The sequence below is a fragment of the Temnothorax curvispinosus genome, unplaced genomic scaffold (genome assembly GCF_003070985.1).
Source record: "Temnothorax curvispinosus isolate PA1 unplaced genomic scaffold, ASM307098v1 QBEX01004244.1, whole genome shotgun sequence".
Classification (NCBI taxonomy): Eukaryota; Metazoa; Arthropoda; class Insecta; order Hymenoptera; family Formicidae; genus Temnothorax; species Temnothorax curvispinosus.
The window spans coordinates 333,441-352,153 of NW_020214024.1; the positions used below are offsets into that span (position 1 = coordinate 333,441).

An 18,713-nucleotide genomic window follows, 5' to 3' on the forward strand; every position below is an offset into this window, starting at 1 on the left:
GTTTAACTTTTTTGTTTGGAGTCTCAGCCTAATTCTACAAACGGTATGATATTCCTTGATGTCTACTGAATGGACCTGCACCCTCATTTTGTAACATCAAGTTGTAGAATTTTTATACGAAGCAAATATTGTTAAAAACGAGTGTTCGTATTACAGACAGCTTTAGGATCACCTCAACTTGAAAATAATGTGATAAAGATCGGGAATCACCAAGCCAATAGGCTACTGAAGGTTATGTTAGCCGAGGAACAAGGAAGGATCGATAGCCCTTTTACGAACGGTAGGAAATCCAATGATCGCGAAATCGGAGTGTCTTGGATGACGCAGAACGTATATTTACTCACCATCCGCGCCTTCGGCCTCCTGCACTTGCATTTTCGAGCGATTTGTCGGGGAGACTCGCGTGGAGCCTCCACACTCCACATCGGTCGCGTCGAGGACGAGAACGAATAAACCACCAACCACCCGTTCAGCACTCTCAGCAGTCAGCTTCGAACTCCGAACCGTTTGAAACTTGAAACCTTCTCTCTGGATCAACTCACGAGGAAGACCTTTGATATGCGACGATTTCTCCGGAATATCTAATCCGTAAAAACTAAAAACCAATAACTGCAACTCTTCCGAGAGGCAAAAAAAGTATGAGAAACCGTCAGAAATCGTAGCTCTCTATTACGTATGATGGGCAAACGTACACATCCGGTTTTACTGTTCTACATTGCGCACGCGCAATACCATTATCACCCAAGACTACAAACTGTTGCGAGTGAAATCATCACGATGCATGCGCACAATGCGCACAAGCCGACAAGCGGCTATCTCATGAGTCATGGGTCGAATGATCGAATTGGGTCGAATCTCGAATCAGTCGAATGTCGAATGTCGAATGTCCGAACTCCGAACTCCGAACTCCGAATTTTCTGCTGTTTTTTGCAGGTAGAGGTTAGAGGTTAGAGCTGTTGGTTGGAGGTGTTTTTCTGTTTTTCGTTCTCGTTGTAAGAATTTTTAGACACACGTATGTGAGGAACTCATTCCATAAAGTAAATACGCATTAGGTAAGGTACTCATGTATACATTTATTAATGCTGATTACAAGTCACCTAAAATAATATTAGTAATTAATTATATGAAAATAAACCTAAATAGTATACATTTTTTACAGTTTTACACCTTCAATTTATCCGACTGCTCTTAATACAGTTAAATTCTGTAAAAATCTTTAAGTTAATGTAATGATTAATATAACTTCTATTTTTTTCAGAGTTACAGCTGTGACAATGCTGCTCAGCAGAGGCACATGCTTATTCCAACAGTATCTGCGACGGAAGTTTTTAACCATTGATACCCTCTATTTTGTACAATTACAGAAAAATTACAGGAAAAATGCGTACGAATACAATCAGATTCGTAATTTCAGAAATTTTGGTCACACTAGAAAAAAAACTCGCCTTTCCACTATTATCCCATTTGTAATTTTTAGTGCTGGTATGGTTATAAACTGTTTGGATTGGCAGCGGTAAGTTAATAATATTAATTATAATTAAATGCTGAAAACATTAAATTTTACTTGGTATACCAATGTATTATTTTATTTCAGTCTGCTTAATATAGTACCTAAAGTAGATGCTGCCAGCATCGTAGCAGAAGAGACTCAGAACGATGAAAGCATGGCAAATATAGAACAGGATTTACAAAAAAAGAAGAAGAACAGAAAACAGAAGATTGGATTTCGTGATAGAAAGGTTTATTGAAAACTTGCACTATCCATAATGACATACGTGCACGTTAGAATCATTCTTTCAATTATCAGAATTATTTCAATCAACATTCCAAAGCTAGGATTAATCGCATAATAAAATAAGAAAGAGATGCATATGTAACAATAATATTTCTCCATTATTCCTGCATCGTTAGATAGAACAATATACTATAGATCTTGCGACTTGATTCTTTATTTGCATCAGCATGTATCTATGCAGCAGAACGATGCAGGCTGAAGTGTTTTTACAGATAATAGAGTACGAGAACAGGATTAGAGCGTATTCGACACCAAGCAAAATTTTTCGTTACTTCGCGACTGTGAGCGTAACTAGTTTAAAAGGTACTGAAGTCTATATGATACCTGATGATTTTCTTCGAGCTATCACCCCAGGCATGCAACAGCCACATGGTAGGGCTTCCTGAAAATTTTGATTATATTGGTATCGAAATATGATTATGGAATGTACACATTCCATTTTGCTCACAGTTACATTAAATCCTATTAATCACAACTTACCTGCTTCGCTCTGCTAATTAAAATATTTTGCATATACTAATTTCTCATCTAATACCAAGTAAACACTTGTCAAAGTCGAACATATATAACATTATTGCACAGGTATTAATTTTCTACAGTTAAGAGCCTGTAATTTGCACCCCTTTAAAACTCGCAATTAACTGTGTCGCGATTAACTATATGTATGCGCAGATAATAGAATATGAAAACCGTATGAGGCATTATTCGACGCCAGACAAAGTGTTCCGTTACTTTGCAACCCTCCAGGTCACAAGCAACGACATACACGAAGTATTTATGACACCGGATGATTTTTTAAGATCAATGACACCCGGCGTGAAACAGCCCGACGGTAATCCTACATCATCCTGTGCGCCTTTCCTCATTTTTGAATTAAATATCGCTCAATACAATATTTCGAATCGATTGTGAGGTGCTTGCTGATTTCTTGTGGCAGCTTCTCTACATGTGCAAATCAACTAACGTATTCAAATTATAATTTTTTCTTGACCGTATTATGGAGTTTACATTTCGTTGTAGACATTTTTACACTATTATAAAAAATGACTACGATAGTAAGGATTGTATCATAAACTTTCAGGTCTTGGACTAGACCAGTACAAGCGTTATGATCCAAAGGTACATTAAATAACAAAATTGAAATTAAATAACAAAATACTAAGCACAAGGTATTTCTATAGAAATGCTTTCTTCTTTGTTTAGAATATTCACACCAAATTAGAATTAGAATTGGACGAAGATAGCATCTTCTACAAACTGGGCAGTGCAGGTCTTATTACTTTCTCCGATTACATCTTTCTGCTGACCGTATTATCAAGTGAGCTCCTTGTTATTTCGTCAATCTTTAATTGTGTAATAGGAAGATATTTTTGTAACAAGAAATTTATTGAAAAATCTGTCTAGAATACTTTTATTTAAATAGATATCAACTGAACTTCTCAAAGTTCCAATATGATACAAAGTTACCAAGTTTCAATCTAAATCTGTTTTATAGCTTCTAGACGTCATTTTGAAATCGCCTTCAGAATGTTTGACTTCAACGGAGATGGCGATGTCGATTCCGAAGAGTTTGGGAAAGTAGCTACATTGATACGGCAACAAACTAGTATAGGTACTCGACATCGCGATCATGCAACCACGGGAAGCACCTTTAAGGTGTTTTATCATTAATATTTATCATTGTGAACAATAATATATTAAACACTCGTTAATTTGAATGTATAAGTGTGTGGAAACGATCAGACTTTATTGAATAGTCAAAATCTTAACTTTTATTGAGATTTTAGGGAGTAAATTCTGCGCTAACAACATACTTCTTTGGACCACAAATGAATCAGAAGCTAACGATCGAAAAATTCTTGGACTTCCAGCAGCAGCTACAACGAGAAATTCTGAGTCTTGAGGTATAATAATCAATCCCACAAATTTGGATTCGCTATTAATGTACATCCACCAATTTAATATTCTTCAATATTTGGTTATTGTTCAATATTTGTCTATTTCTGTTTAGTTTGAACGACGAAATCCGGACGAACATGGCAATATCACTGAGACAGATTTTACAGAATTATTGTTGGCTTATGCTGGATATCCAGCGAAAAAAAAAGCAAAAATGTTGAAGAGGGTGAAGAAGACGTGAGTGTGAAAATGTTCAATTTTTATAAGATTTCAATAATTATTCTATAGTTAAACGTCAATTATGTACAGCTTTAAAGAAGATCCGAAAGGAATCAGCAAAGAGGAATACCTCAAGTTTTTCCACTTTTTAAATAATATTAACGACGTTGATACAGCTCTCACATTCTACCATATAGCTGGTGCATCTATCGATCAAGGTACATATAAAATAATTGTAACTCCAGTTACAAATGTTCCAACTAAAACTTAAATAATAAAATAATTTAGAATAATTATGATTCATTGATTGTAAAAATTAATAATTTAAAATATCAAGCCAACTGCATCTTTATTGATATATTTTTTTTATTCCTATTTTATTATAATTTTTTATAATATTGCAGCGACATTAAAACATGTAGCAAAAACTGTAGCACACGTTGATCTGAGTGACCATATTATTCAAGTGGTATACACAATTTTCGACGAGAACAGTGAGTTAATTTTTATTAATAGAAATATTATTTGCGTTAAAGTGGAAGAAAAGAAAGAAATTTTATTCTCTTGCAAATATTCATAGCATGATGGCATCAATGTGTATTAAATATACAAAATATACAAAATATATTTTAAATGGTTAAATTATTTATCGCGGATCTTATTTCATTTGTTTCACAGTGGACGGACAACTTAGCAATCGGGAGTTTGTCGCTGTGATGAAGAACCGTGTGCTCCGCGGTCTGGAGAAACCAAAGGATACTGGATTTGTCAAGTTAATTCAATCCCTGATCAAGTGTGCAAAACATAGTAATCTTCTGTCATACGATAAATAATCGAATAATTCAAATGCTATTCCTTAATCTTGATTAAGTGTTTGCTTCATTAATTGTAATTTACAGAGAGAAATAAAATGCTATGCAAAATAGAGAATTATAATTTTTGGAATAATTTTGCAACTGTCCTGTTTATTATAGTATATACTGTTCGTAAAATATATTTTACATTTTAAAATAGATTCTACAATGATGCATTACGCTAATATACTTTCACTATTCTACTAAATAGAGCGTACCATCCGAAAAAAAGTCGTAAGGCGTAGAGACCATAATTTCTCCTATTCAATACGCGTTCAGTACTTGGCATTCATTCAACGAGACGTCAACGGATTGCTTACTTTCTCACATTGCAAGTTTCAAAGTAATATACTAGATTTAACAATGCAAACGAAATATAATTACAATTTACTTTTGGCACAAATCGCAACGTTAATACTTGTCGTAAATTCTGTCACGGCCAATTTACTGGAAAAACTTACAGAAATGGCTTTAACAGGTAAGTATCGTGTCACGAGTGAATCGTGATTCTAAATTGTGCGTCATATTATAATACTATATTGTATATATATTAATTTGTTTTATATTTAATTACAATTAAATTTACAAATTGCGAATAAAGAAGAAACCTCAAGACAGGAAAGAACAGAGGATATTTTGTCGATGGGGCAATACTTCCAGTGAGTAAAGACCTCTTTAAACGATTTATACCTGGCTCTCAGATTTTAGGATAGAATTCTATTTATAACTTTATATGTCGTGTACTTTTAAATGTTTTTCGTTTGATCCGCCCAACAGTTTAAATAGAATCCTAAATTCTAACATGAATTGTAGATTGTTTAAAGTAAGTTTAATATAATAATATTTATTCTCAAAATGACAAAAAATGATAAATGTACTTTCGATGACGTTCATCTTATGTGATGTAGAGACATATTTTCGGAACATCTGGCACCTCTTAAAGTTGAATTTGGTCATGTCTGTGAGAATCCTACTGAATGGGAACAAAGATTCGAACGAAAAGATTTTGACAATAATCGTTATAGCGGCAAGGTACGCACACCTTTTGTATTTAACGATTATACATATAAGTATATAATATAAGAATATTATTCACTTGTACACATATAATGCCATTTATGCGGGGTCTACAATGCGAGTCGTGGGTCGTGAATAGTAGGAAATGGACCACGCGCAATCGAATTTGAGGAGAATAGGAGCATTGTAGACCTAGCATTATATAATCATCATATTTTATACATAAACGTTATTCTATATTTCACATCTTAGAACGTCTTAGAACACTCTTTCGTTAATCAAAGTAACATCTTGAATATTGATCGATTTATTAACATATCTATTTAAATGTAATTTATTTATAGTTTGTTACATTTTAGGTGAAATGGGGTAACAAAAATGGAGAGTACGGCGAACAGTATTGGGACTTGAATCATTAACTTTGGTAGAGGCTAAATATTAATAAACAAACATGGATAATCTGTTTAATAAAAATTCATCGTTTGAAATTGTTTTCATAATTTATTTCAATAAGATAACCGTCGGCAGATGGTAATTTTATAAACACGTTTGTCAACAATAAATTGTTTAAAATATTATACGCGGTTTTCTATCTTGAAATTTAAATTACCGTTTTTAGATATGATAAATTGTTGAAAGCGGTCGTTTAGAAAACGAGAAACTGATATTAATGTGAAAATACTAAAGCTATGAGAGTCAAGCATGAGCATCGGTGGTTCAGTGGTAGAATGCTCGCCTGCCACGCGGGCGGCCCGGGTTCGATTCCCGGCCGATGCAACTTTATTTTTGTCCATGCGCGAACGATCTATAATCATTCAAGAAAGAGGACGTATTTAATTTTTTTAATATGTTTCCTATATATTTTTTATATATATTTTAGATATAAATTTTACCAAAAAGAAAAAAAAAGAAAAAAAATTAAGTTGCATCGGCCGGGAATCGAACCCGGGCCGCCCGCGTGGCAGGCGAGCATTCTACCACTGAACCACCGATGCTCATGTGTGAAGGTCTATATCTTTCTGTATTACGTGAATACAGTTGACGACACAGCGATACCTACAGTTAAGGAGGTTCTACAGATAATGGATGTATCTGAAAATTGGAAAAAACTTTATGGACGTATAAATTGAGATGCGAGAAAAGTGCTCGAAAAATTTTAGCATCAGTTACCGTGTAAAAATTTGCAAAAATGAATTTTGAAATCACAGTTTTTAACATAAGCTACATATGGCAGAGGGGCTTTTGGAGACAGGAAACGAGATATTAATTATATAAAGACGACCTACCAGAGATTAAAAAAACGGAGCTCTTATAGATCTTAATCTAACCTTTTCAGAAATATCGAGAAAAACTAGGGTTATCGCGTAAAGTTTTGTGATATTGGCTATTGAAACAGGCCATATCACAGTTCACGTAGCGTGCTTCGAATAACAAGGGAGATTTGACAATGTCGCAGCGACTGCACCCGCGCGAAAAGTGTACAGCCAGTACAGCACCACAGTATGACAGCACCTCAAACTTAAGCACCTAACGTTTACGAGCGCTTACGGAGAAGTACCTACTCTAGAATTATGTGAAATTGTGAAATAACGGTCATATGAGCAGAACTGTCAAGTTCGCGACGTTACCACATTTTCTTCCATTATAAGCCGCCAGAGTCAAAGGAGCACTTACACGATATTTTTAATTATTCCTCGCTTCGACTAATATGGGTATGATATAAGCTCTAACGTCATCAAAATTCACGAAAATATTTTATGAATACTTAGAATCGATGAATTTGAAGATTTTCTCTTCATCTCTCAACTGACTAGAGAGTACCTGTAGAACCTCCTTAAAATTGAAAATCGTAATCTTTTTCGTTATGAAAAAATTGATAAAACTGATCGTCGATCGTCATAATTCACGCGTACGATGGAGTCGTCGAAAGAACGAAAGAATCATGGAGATCGTAGACAGACTGGCGGTTTTCCCGACGTCCAGTTCGTACACGAATGTGAAATGCCGCTTGATCTGCGCCCGCAGGGGCCGCGATCTCCTCGCGAAACGGGTCGACGGTCTCTTAATCCGATTTCGCGCGATCACGGGGCAGTTACTCAAGAGCAAATCTCAACTCGGCCAAGTTATGAGGGACGCAGCCTTCTCGTTGGTCGAAGTCACGTACGCGACAGGTGGGGTGAACGAGCTGGTCCTGCAGGCGGTCGACAAGGCCAAGACCAAGGTTCAATCCAGACAGGAGATGATCGGTGGGATTCGACTATGGATCTACGAGTCTTTCCGTAGCGGCGCCGATCCCTTCGAGTTTGCCGGATTAGCTAGAGGCGGTCAACAAGTGCGTGCCGCACGCGCCACGCGCCATACATGTTACTCGCTGTCAGTACGTCGCGCGTCGCGCAAAGTAAAACTGCTCGATATATGTCAGCAGGTAGCTAGACTAAAGATAAATTACGGGAAGGCGATCGATCTGCTGGTCGACGTGGCGTCGTTGCAGCGCAATTTCCAGATCCTCGATCGGGCAGTCAAGGCGACGAGACGTCGCTTAAACGCTCTCCGACACGTCATTATACCGCGGTTGGAACGGACCCTCGCCTACATCGTCACCGAGCTCGACGAATACGAGCGGGAGGACGTCTATCGCCTTAAGAAGATACGGGAATGGAAGACGAAGCGGCGACATCACGATCATCTGGACGGACGCGTCTCTCACAATTTCACTCGGAGCGCCAACGTCCTCGACGACACGGACGAGGATCTTCTGTTTTAATATGTTTAATTATACCAAGAAAATACAGGCCGTAAAGCCAGTCTTGACTGCTGCCAAACGTCGGGATATAATGATAATGAGAACGTGACCTTCCCTTCCTCCTAATCTACTCTTGACCCTTGACGGATCTCGTATAGGTGTAACAGCTGCGCTGAAACGGGAGAAACCTCTTTTCGCGTTAAAATTCCAACTTGCTAGACATTTTACGTCCAATTTTTACATATATATATCAAACAGTAAGGTCTCTTAAAATGTCGATCATTTCTTTTATATACAAAAATGAGTTTCCTTGCTATTTGCTACGCGCTTTTGCTTAACCGCTCATATTTAAGAAATATATCCTCTCTCTCTCTCTCTCTCTCTCTCTCTTTCTCGTCATAAATTATATTATACATATACGCGTATGTAAAGTGTCAAATATAAAAATAATTCCGCATATCGCACATCGCATATAGTGCAGTGCATAGCAAACGCGGAGTAATCAATCAGAATCAATCGAATCAATCGCCACACGGAGACGGAGAAGTGGAGTTAGTGGAGAAGGCGCGAGGCGCGGACGAGTTTGCATTTGTAAGAGCACGACGGAAATCCTCAAATCCCTGCTGATGGAGACTCGGCTGGCTTGGAGGAGAGGGAAAGGCAGCCAAGGCAGGCCCGCCGTCCGCCTGCCGCCAGAGAAGGCCCTGTAAAGAAGCGAACACAACACAAGCGAAAGAAGGATGGAGGGGAGGTCAGGAATAAACAGACGTCACGCTAGGTGACGCTAGGGCGCGATGCGCGAGCGCGATCCGTTCCGCGGGCGAGGGCGGAGGGCGGAGGGCGACGGCGAGTCGGCCGAGTCGGCGTCGTCGGCGAGCGTTTTCAGCCGGTTTCAGCGTTTAATGGTTTAGTCGCCCGTAAACCTTCGACGAGGGAGGATAGCCGATAGCGCGTTCGGGCCGGTCATTACGTTCGCGATTAACTTGCGTTAAATGATCGCACGCGATGATGATGATCCGCCCGAAGGATCGTTGTAGTTATTGTAGTACGCGCGATCGCCTTCCGTGATTGGCCGACATGTGGCGTGGCGTTTCTACGTGAGACGTGAGAGTGAGAACGCGACCGATTAAGTATGCGGCCGCCTTTGTGATCGTCGATCGTCCGCTTGTACTACCTTCGCATTCGAAAAATCGCGCTCCCGCTGATTGCTGAATCGTGGATCGTTATTGATCATTGCTGCTTGTGTGCGTGCATGCATGCATGCATGCGTGCGGGTGTGCGTGCGTGCGTAACGTACGTGCGCATGTGCTCGCGTAAACATGGTTTTGGTTTGTTCCGCAATGACGCAAACTGCTCCTTCTCAGGGGCCGGAAAGAAACAAGGTCCGTTTCAACAAAGTTGTATAAAGTAAAGTTTATTTATACTTTATCTTTAAAATATATTTCTACGTTCTAAATTATTAAATTGAAGTGTATGCGTGCAGTGCGTGTGTCGCGTGTGTGAACGTTCATCGAGTCGCGTTGAAATCTGATTGTCGGTTGTTGGAAACCAAGACCGAATCTACCCTGGAGAAAGACAAAGACTCCGGTTAACGTGATCTCATTTAACCGAGGCGCAAGTTGATTATTATAAACTGCTCGTTAAGTCGAGATTGAATTTGACGGCTCGCTTTAGATAAAGCTGTGGACAGGACCGTACGTATGACAAGAAAGTGAGTCCAGTTAAATGAAAACAAAATTAAATCTTTATGCACGCTCTGTCTCGATGCATGCGTGATGCGTCTCTGTATTTTAAATTTTCACCTTTTTAATTCTGACTAGACAGATTTCAATTAAAATCAAGTTTATAACAATCTTGATAAAAATGATTAACAATAAGTACTACGTCCCTTCTATATATTCCATGTCGTATGTTTTACTTTTTTAGAGTTTCTAATTGAAATTTTCGTATGAGAGCAGAGAGAGAGAGAGAGATGCACGATCCTGATCCCGATCCCGGCAAGTCGCTCGATCGACGGCGCGTGGCGAGTGACATACACTGAAAATTTGACGTGACGTTTACGATAGCGATTTGGAAAACGTGTTTTGGAAACGTGGAAAATGCGTTGGATATTGTTGCCGTTGTTGACGTTGGTACGGGCGATATGGTGCGCGCACGGCGCCTGCGAACCGATCAGGATCGAGATGTGCCGTGGCCTCGGCTACAACGTCACTGTTATGCCGAATCTAGTTGGTCACGAGATTCAAGGGGACGCCGATTTTACTTTACAAACATTCAGCCCGCTCATTCAATACGGATGCAGGTAAATGCGCTTTCTTCGCATTCGCCTAAATTCTTCTGTCGTTTATCGTAATCGTATAATAATATAAAGCGATTTTCTTAATACGTGACAGAACCACGTTGGGCTTATCGGCCTTGCATTATTTATATCAGCTGATTTCGTTCTATTACTATCTATATATTATAGATATATTTTTTATTTAATAATAATAATAATTTTTGCATTTTGTTCGTACGTTGTTACAGCGCGCAATTGCACCTGTTTTTGTGTTCGGTATACGCCCCGATGTGTACCGAGAAAGTCCCCGCACCTATCGGCCCTTGTCGAGGTCTATGCGAGCAAGTGCGGGCTCGCTGTTTCCCGGTTCTTCAGGGATTCGGCTTTCCCTGGCCCGCCGCGTTGAACTGCTCCAAGTTTCCACCGGAGAACAATCACCAGCACATGTGCATGGAAGGACCGGGCGAGCCAGGACCGGCTAATCCTATCCAGGTATTTTAGCGACGATTCAGCCACGATGATATGATTAACGAACGTGTCACTCAACTAAATATCGTCGTTCATTCATCCAGGCGGTGAGCACCAGCAACGGACCCTGGGGCTGCTCCTGGTATGCCAAGTCTGGATTGTACATCTTCCTAAATCGCTCTGGAAGATGCGCCGCCGCTTGTGACGCCGATATCCTCTGGTCTCAAAAGGACAAGAGGCTCGCGGAAGCCTGGATGGCCGTGTTCGCGACGGTATGCCTGGTCTCCGTCGCGATCGCTATCCTGACACTTTTGAAGCCGCGCAAACGACCTATATTAACCACTACCGCAGGTAAGAATCTTGCAAACTGAAAAGAGAACTCGCAACACGTGTTATTCTCTGCGTTAACTTTGAATTTCGAATATTCAATCTTTCAATCTCGAGAACTTGGAATATAATATTGCCGTTTGAGCGATATTTCGAATGTCGTTTTTTCACCCTATCGGATTTAAATTCTCAAAGATATATGGGCTTTTAAAAAATAACAAAGATAATATATTCGCTTACAGAGCGGGCGATAGTCTTCTTGACGATCTGTCATGCGGCAGTCGCAATTGGCTACGTGATTCGATTGGCTGCCGGCCGGCTAAACGTCGCCTGCACTCCCGCGATTCCGTTACATCCTCAGGATCAAGCTGTCTTGGCTCAGCAGCAACAACAACAACAGCAACAGTATCTAACGCAAGACGGTCTAGCTAATCCGTATTGCGCCGTCGTCTTTTTACTACTCTACTATTTCGGAAACGCAGCGATCGTTTGGTAAGTTTGTTTGAAACATTTCTTTTGCATCATTTCAAGATGATTAATGATCGTAAACTCTTCGTCTGGATAACGATTACATCTTCTTGAAATCTTTTAGTTTATCGTATTTATAATATCAACAACGCGGAATGTTGGTGTATTTGGCGTTGATCCAATGTCGTTTGGCGAAGAAAGAATTTCAGCAAGTTTTGTTTATCGCTATTACTAGATTTTAATTGCGCAGGTGCAAGAATCGGATGATCCTCGCGTAACATGTTTCAAAGTTGTCGGGTGTTGCAAAGCGCCTTGTTGCACTCGCCTCGGTGCGGCGAGACTGCATCGTCCGAGGTAGGGATAACAATCTGGCAACAGTGTTGACTCCCCTCGTGCCGCTAACGAGCCTCTGACTCCCATCTCGTCCCATCCCATCTCATCCCGTTTATACTGAGAGGCTCATCTTAACGCGTCTAACGGGTGGCATAAGCAAAAAAATCGTCCGTTCGCCCGTGTTTGTTCCGATAATTCAATGTTACATCGCATCGTAGAAAATAGACTTGCACTCGAAAGTTTTAACGTGTCTTATAAAAAAATATATACTTTTAACGCGACATAGACGTATATATTTTTAGATTTAGAATATATAAAATTTCACGATGCACAAAGAGAGACATTGCGCGATTTTGGAATTCTAATAACATTCGTGTTACGAAGGGAAAGCTTATTTGTAAATTGGATTATTCTTCGATTCTTGTTTTCATCAAATTTTCGATATCTGCATACTTGATTTCAGAATCTTTAAATTTTTCGACATCTAAATTACTGCCACCTGTAATCCTGAGATTTTTATCCATACTTATATATTTTTCGGAATCTTTCAGTTTCTTTGCATTCATAAATGTTTTCTCGGATAAACGAGGGTCACCCAGTATATGAGGTGGGTCGAGAGGAACCTTGTTGCCAGATATGCATGGAGTCAATGGCATTCCATCTTAGAGAAAGCAAGTTGCTTGAGAAGGAGAAAGAAAGTGCGAGAAAAGCAGAACGAGAAAGAGAGAGGAGAACGGGAAGGTAAAGGAGATGGACGAAACAACGCGACGCTTCAGACCAAAAAACAAGATGATTCACAATATATGAATACACGTTGCGGTTGCGCGTGTGCAAACGAGTTTTGAAAAATCGATCGTCTTGTCGTGGATTTTCAAATTTATCTAAACATTTGTTTGCAAATTCAACTATATAAATGTTGAAACGTCGTTTCACGCAGCTCTCTTTATCGATCTTTGTCAGTTTTGAATCGATATAGTTTACCTATTTTGCATTTCGTATACTTTCGAGAAGAGCTCATTGAAAAGTATCAAGTTTTAAATGAAAAATCGGATCTTGGCGATGGGGCCGATGGGTTAAGACCCATCGCAAAGATCCGACCCTGAACTCGAAGCCCGAATACTTTTGTGTGCGCCGTGGTGTAGCGAACTCTATACCGTATGGCCATAATTTACATCGAAAGAGCCGATAAACATCGCGCCCCACGAACACGAAACCACGGAGCCGTGCACCATGGACCCGTAGGGCCTTGCAGTCCTAGCCACGCATTGTCCTGTCTCGCCCCTTCCACCACGTCCCTTTTCGCGTTATTCCTGTAACATGTGTCAAGTTTACGCGAAAAGCAACGAGTTTTAGACTCGAGATTTCTAGCGGATAAAAAAGAAATTACAATTTGTTCTCATAAAATTCTCGAATTTGTGAGCTCTGTTTTTATTAGAACCACGCCAAGAATTCATGGATTAATTAAAAAAAATTCTTGGATTTTTTTATTTTTTATTTATGTGTCTTTTCTTCACGATTGTAAGATCGATTGCTAACGAAACATTTTGTGTTAAATAATAAAACTAAAAAATCAAAATGTACATGAAAACACAAATTCATAAATTCTGAAATTAAAAAATTGTCCAATTCGAAAATGCAAGAAACAATCAGAGGCAAGAGTCTGTTAGAATCTCTCGCCCCAAAGAATCGAATCGATAATCGGCGGTGCTACGCCATTGACAGAGAAGATCGTACGGCCCCATGGTGGTAGGTAATCCGGCAGTTTCGTGTTTCCGTTTCTCTCTTTTCTCTCCCTCCTTCGTTCCTCACCTCTGTTCGCCCTGCTCCAAGAGTTTGACGGCCGTCTCAAGAACGAGGGAAAAAGGATGAGTCGAAAGAAGGGCTCGAGGAAAGAGCTGATCCATCATCTCTCTCTCTGAACCCAGGGCCCAACCCGGGCCTTAAGCTTAAGGACCCGGATCCGAGAATTTCTCGATAATTTATCCGAGATAAGAGCTCCACCGACGACTACGCAGCCAGTGGGAACCATCGGGAAGGGGCCATCCGGCTAAGGCTAAACTGGCTAAAGCGCTAAAGGATTCCGATAACAAGCCGCCAGCGTTATCTGGTGCGTTCGTTCGTTCGTTTCGAAGTTGACGAAACAACGCTGCGCGTCCCACCTTTTTATAACACATATAAATACGATTGATATATCGCAAAGTATACTTTAGACTTAGTTGTTAGACGATCTACAATTCGAATCGAAAGTATATATAAATGTAATCTTATTCCATTTATAAAATTTTGTTGCAAAATATAAATCGATTAAAGTTGATTCAGCAAGTAAATTTAGAACGTAGTCGCGAGAGGTACGTGACTCGAAAGGCTTTTTCCACCTACGTCAATCTTTTTCGGGGTAAGTCGCGTACGTCGCATATGTCGCATAGCGAACCTTTCCACGCGAGTGAACGTTCATCGACGTCAACCTTTCGCGAATCGCGAATTGATCACGAGAGGAGACCGAGCGAGTCCGAGAAAAAGAGAAGAGGACGGAGAAGAAACCAAGTGGAGTGGGAACGGGAAGGGACGAGAGCGAGAGAGAAGCATCGTCGGGTATAGGGGTCCCGCGGGGTATATAATCAGTGAGATGAGATGAGAGGGGCACTAGCTACCTCTTGTTTGTTTTGTTAGTTAGCGAGTCGTTAGGTAGTCTCTCTTCTTTGCCCTCCTCCCGCGTCCGAGTCCGACGTTGCACGGAAACTGCGAGTGGTCGACCACCCAGCCGTGTAGCAGCGCGGTCACGAGGAGAGAGAGAGAAGAATCTCATAATAAGGCCACGACTAATCGGCCTTATTACGCATACTTTGACAAGATCAAGCTCGTTACTTCTTATTAATCGTGCCTGCGCCGCGTCGATCGACGTCGCTAGGAATCGAAAACGCCGAGCAAACTCATCCTTTTCTTTTCCTTTTTTTTTGCTAGTGATTCTCTCGCTAAACGCCTAAACTTCTATTCGATTCGGTGTTGAGCCCGTGACTCGCGAAGCGATCCTTGGTTTTGTTTTCTTTCCCTTTTTATCGACGTTCCACGTGCACGAGTATAATCGCGTCGGGCGCGTCGCGTCACTCCATTCATCACCGCGCGACCGGAATTCGGTGGGTAAGTTTTTGTTTTTCCAATGGCAATGCGATAAATTTCGGGAGGGAATTAGCGAATCTGCCAAATCTCCTCGCTCGGTCGCGTTAATCCAACCCCTTCGTTCCACAATTTCAGACTCGGTTGCCTGGCGACGAGTCCTTCGATGAAGATATCAAATTCAACGTTCGCTCGAAACCTTTCTCGATCGCTTCGCATCTTTCGTACGAGAGCGATAATACCTGGAAAACGGCACCGTCTGAAAATATATTTATTAAAAAAGATAAATCCTAATTTTCTCTGTTCACCGTGTTATTTCACCGTGTTACGGCAAAGGTGCAAGGGCTACCTGTTGGGAGGTGGTGATCTGTGGATCGTGTAGATGCGCGCCAAGAGACACGGCTACCGTTGTTCACTCGGTAAATACCAGCGGCGGCAAACACACTCGAGGAGGTTGACTGCCTACGCCTTCGCCTTCGCCTTCGGAGAGACGAGGCTTTCGGTATAGCCTCGTCTCGGGACTCGGGACGCGATTCAACCTGAAAAGAATTTATTCTTTATAAATAGACACGAGATCTTTTTTTTATATCGCTTTACCTCCCAGCTATTTTTTTAATATCGCGTCAGTCGTTCGTTATAATATATTGTCAAATTCTAATTGTAGAGATATATTAAGCATTTCATCTCAATAGTCAATTCCAAAGGACGCGATTACGTTTGCACGTAACGGGGGAGGGATTTCGCGCGACAAGACAAGTCTCGGTACGACGCGTAGTAAATCGTCCGCGACGAGACTTGGAGAGCAGCGAATCGAGATCGGGCGACTCGCTGAGAACCGTTTCGGTGCCTGGAACGAACAATGGTTCAGCGGTGCGTGCCGGTCTGGTCTGGTCTGGTCTGGTCTCGCGTGAGACAGAACGCGCCTTTCTTCGTCCTCGCGCTTCTCGCAGCAGCGTCGAGCAGTCGAGCACCCTGCACTACGTGCAATGTGCAACGTGCAACCGCGCACGGTATTATCACGCCGCACGCCGCCTATAATCCGTTCTCCCCAGCAACCAGTTCGCAGTTCGTCGAGAGAGCGGTTGCGGTGAAAAGCCGACTAATTAATCACGCGAGTCTCTCTCTCTCTCTCTCTCTCCCTCTCTCTTTCTTCGACAAGATCGAAAAGCAGCGCGAACAGGTCAAACGAGGCGCAAACACTTACACGGCCGCCTCGCTCTCATGCTCCTTCACTCCTTCTACCGCCTGGCTGCAGTGGCTGCTCTCTCGACTCCTCTCGTTCCTTTCTTCCTTTCTTCCTTCCTTCCTCTTCTTTTATTTATTCGAGCTGCAAACTCGCAGGGCCGTACAATCGATTCGAGGAAGCTCCTGCCTCGGAACGCGATCGAAAACTACGTCCATCGGCCATCGGCAGACTTTGTCTCTCCTTGCTTACTAAATTACTAAATTACATCCTTGCGCTTTTTACATCTTATAATGTACTTTTGATATTGTTATTTTCAAAATCGTAGAATCTAAGGAATCTAAGCTAACGAATCGCTTCGGCGAACAACATATCGAGTCTCTCTTTCTCTTTGTCTTGGTGCTATTCGATACGATTTGGATCGCAGGTGGGTCGTGATATGCGCCTGGTGGTGCATAATGGCCAGAAAATGGACGAGGACGAGGACGGCCGGCAACTACAAGGAGGATAGTTTCGGACCGCAGCAGGGATTCTCAACCGTCGGTGCCGTCGCGGCCTGGGGCCTCCCCGCCGCGCACACTATTGCCGTTCTGGTCACGCGGGATGTCGACGCCGACGAGTTGACCGGTAAGTCCTGTTAGATCTAGTTCCACATCTCAATGGGAATTTTACGAAATCGTGGATCACACACAGCGAAGCTGACATTTTCCTTGCGCTTACCTTTACGGCCTTACGCTAACGCCGCTTCGTTTGCGCTCGTGGACATTGACTTTCGAGCTGATCGTTGGATCGTTGGATCCTTTGGTCTACGCAGGGCTAATGGCGCGCGATATTAAAACTCGCGTTGGTGAGCCTCTAAGAAGAATGCCCGGAGCAGTTTTACGGCCACGCCTCGTTATACCGTTTGTTTTATGAGGTTGCGCCATTGGCGTAGTTGGATGTTAGATCCTCGGAATCCTTCGTCCCTTTCTAGTCTTCGACAATTTGGTTTTTTTTTCTTACCTCCACTCATCTCTCTGCCTATCTTTATCTGGTTCTTGCCTTTTTCTGACCTTCTCTCCATCCATCTCAATTCGATCGAGTGGTCCAGTTGAGGCTATTTTATGCTAATACGCGCCGTTCTCTCTCGTGTTTATGTTTCCGATAAGTTATGCTCGAGAACGACCAGTCGAGACTAGCATTTTTTAATTAAACCGGCTCGGAGCGTAGCGCTTCAATTATTCGTGCCATCATTATATTTACTCTTGGATGAGCATGTAAATACGGATAATACAAATAAATGTAGCACCCCGCGAATTAACTTTGGTAATAATATTAGGAAATATTATTTTATATACTCTAAACTCATTTTACGATTATCAAAATTTCTCACAGTCGTCACACGCTCGATGTTCATCACCGTGGACGTGGACAGTAGAGAAAAAAATGAAATTGGGTCGATCCAGGTGATTCGCGCGGATCCCGGATCGCGGAAGGAATGTCAGCGATGCGCTCCACCGTCGGGGTATCAGACCTGCCCAGATCTGCCGCATTCTCCCTCATGAAAGAAAAATTTTCCCGGCACGTGAGAGGCCGGACCGAAATTCTTCACGCTCGTGTTTTCGTTGTACGCGAGTTATTTTTTCCTTATTATTCAGATATCCAAATGTATATATTGCGAGAGATTAGATATCGGAGAATGTGTGCTTGGAAAAAGTTCCTCAAAGTTACTTAGGTACACGACTTGTTGCTGAATTCTCCGTTCTCTCTCTTACTCATGCAATCCAGTTAATTTGCATGCTGACTGTATTTCGAGAAGTTACAGAGTCATTCGTGCGTATACACATAAAGAAATGAGCTTGGGTAGTCGAGTTCCTTTCTCTGTCTCTCTTTTAACGGGTAACATTCAATGCAAATACCTTCAAACTTGAAACTCGCCTCGCAACTTGTCACTGGTCCATCGATAGGACCAAGAACTCCTTCGAACCTTTGCATAAAAAATTTTTGTCTGATGGTCCTTCTTATTACTAGTTTTA

The 18,713-nt window shown here is 41.4% G+C and overlaps 5 protein-coding genes, 1 long non-coding RNA gene and 2 other non-coding genes across 14 annotated transcripts in view; 5 read left to right on the forward strand and 3 right to left on the reverse strand.

The window, feature by feature from the left end:
• Positions 1–712, reverse strand: part of LOC112453272 (pre-mRNA-splicing factor 38B) — a 4,585-nt gene extending 3,873 nt beyond the window's left edge. The window contains exon 1 of one of the 3 annotated variants that reach the window (XM_025013909.1): positions 345–710. In XM_025013909.1, the coding sequence (XP_024869677.1) occupies positions 345–375 (31 nt within the window). In that variant the 5' untranslated portion in view covers positions 376–710. Of the gene's footprint in view, positions 1–344 lie in introns of all 3 variants that reach the window. The other 2 variants (XM_025013910.1, XM_025013911.1) reach the window with 2 other exon arrangements.
• Positions 713–891: 179 nt separating this feature from the next.
• Positions 892–4,846, forward strand: LOC112453271 (calcium uptake protein 1 homolog, mitochondrial). Of its 2 annotated transcripts, none has more exons than XM_025013907.1 (12): positions 892–1,052; positions 1,259–1,513; positions 1,595–1,739; positions 2,008–2,167; positions 2,877–2,914; positions 2,999–3,113; positions 3,291–3,451; positions 3,583–3,699; positions 3,807–3,931; positions 4,004–4,131; positions 4,318–4,407; positions 4,592–4,846. In XM_025013907.1, exons 2-12 carry the CDS (start codon positions 1,275–1,277, stop codon positions 4,744–4,746), a joined length of 1,473 nt encoding a protein of 490 aa, XP_024869675.1. In that variant the 5' UTR covers positions 892–1,052; positions 1,259–1,274; the 3' UTR covers positions 4,747–4,846. The 2 variants fall into 2 exon arrangements, with proteins under 2 accessions (XP_024869675.1, XP_024869676.1); XM_025013908.1 differs by lacking the exon at positions 2,008–2,167 and adding an exon at positions 2,468–2,627.
• Positions 4,847–5,160: 314 nt separating this feature from the next.
• LOC112453259 lies at positions 5,161–6,244 on the forward strand. The gene is made up of 4 exons (XM_025013883.1): positions 5,161–5,245; positions 5,369–5,426; positions 5,676–5,799; positions 6,144–6,244. The coding sequence occupies exons 1-4, from the start codon at positions 5,233–5,235 to the stop codon at positions 6,201–6,203; spliced, it is 255 nt and encodes an 84-aa protein (XP_024869651.1). The 5' UTR covers positions 5,161–5,232; the 3' UTR covers positions 6,204–6,244.
• A 246-nt stretch (positions 6,245–6,490) lies between these two features.
• Trnag-gcc lies at positions 6,491–6,561 on the forward strand. Its single transcript has one exon. It is a non-coding gene; the product is annotated as a tRNA-Gly (tRNA).
• A 147-nt stretch (positions 6,562–6,708) lies between these two features.
• Positions 6,709–6,779, reverse strand: Trnag-gcc. The gene has a single exon. It is a non-coding gene; the product is annotated as a tRNA-Gly (tRNA).
• An 885-nt stretch (positions 6,780–7,664) lies between these two features.
• On the forward strand, positions 7,665–8,814 carry LOC112453286 (V-type proton ATPase subunit D-like). The gene is made up of 2 exons (XM_025013929.1): positions 7,665–8,116; positions 8,210–8,814. The coding sequence occupies exons 1-2, from the start codon at positions 7,727–7,729 to the stop codon at positions 8,546–8,548; spliced, it is 729 nt and encodes a 242-aa protein (XP_024869697.1). The 5' UTR covers positions 7,665–7,726; the 3' UTR covers positions 8,549–8,814.
• Positions 8,815–9,438: 624 nt separating this feature from the next.
• LOC112453253 (frizzled-4) overlaps positions 9,439–18,713 on the forward strand; it is an 11,600-nt gene continuing 2,325 nt past the window's right edge. Inside the window, exons 1-6 of one of the 4 annotated variants that reach the window (XM_025013874.1) lie at positions 9,439–10,238; positions 10,454–10,829; positions 11,054–11,297; positions 11,378–11,624; positions 11,843–12,092; positions 17,126–17,325. In XM_025013874.1, coding sequence (XP_024869642.1) covers positions 10,627–10,829; positions 11,054–11,297; positions 11,378–11,624; positions 11,843–12,092; positions 17,126–17,325 — 1,144 coding nt within the window. In that variant the 5' untranslated portion in view covers positions 9,439–10,238; positions 10,454–10,626. The remainder of the gene's footprint in view (positions 10,239–10,453; positions 10,830–11,053; positions 11,298–11,377; positions 11,625–11,842; positions 12,093–17,125; positions 17,326–18,713) is intronic. The other 3 variants (XM_025013875.1, XM_025013877.1, XM_025013878.1) reach the window with 3 other exon arrangements.
• Positions 13,003–18,713, reverse strand: part of LOC112453258 — a 10,523-nt gene continuing 4,812 nt past the window's right edge. The window contains exons 2-3 of the long non-coding RNA XR_003040588.1: positions 15,865–16,054; positions 13,003–15,774 (exon numbers count right to left, since the gene is read on the reverse strand). This is a non-coding gene — a long non-coding RNA (uncharacterized LOC112453258). The remainder of the gene's footprint in view (positions 15,775–15,864; positions 16,055–18,713) is intronic.

Bases quoted from the DNA above. Each gene is read 5' to 3' on its own strand.
- LOC112453271 (XM_025013907.1), top strand. From the start codon at position 1,275: ATGCTGCTCAGCAGAGGCACATGCTTATTCCAACAGTATCTGCGACGG. The intron at 3,114-3,290 runs GTGAGCTCCTTG...TCTGTTTTATAG, and splicing joins TCTGCTGACCGTATTATCAA to CTTCTAGACGTCATTTTGAA. The intron at 3,932-4,003 runs GTGAGTGTGAAA...AATTATGTACAG, and splicing joins TTGAAGAGGGTGAAGAAGAC to CTTTAAAGAAGATCCGAAAG.
- LOC112453259 (XM_025013883.1), top strand. The intron at 5,427-5,675 runs GTGAGTAAAGAC...TATGTGATGTAG, and splicing joins TCGATGGGGCAATACTTCCA to AGACATATTTTCGGAACATC. The intron at 5,800-6,143 runs GTACGCACACCT...GTTACATTTTAG, and splicing joins ATAATCGTTATAGCGGCAAG to GTGAAATGGGGTAACAAAAA.
- LOC112453286 (XM_025013929.1), top strand. From the start codon at position 7,727: ATGGAGATCGTAGACAGACTGGCGGTTTTCCCGACGTCCAGTTCGTAC. The intron at 8,117-8,209 runs GTGCGTGCCGCA...ATATGTCAGCAG, and splicing joins TAGCTAGAGGCGGTCAACAA to GTAGCTAGACTAAAGATAAA.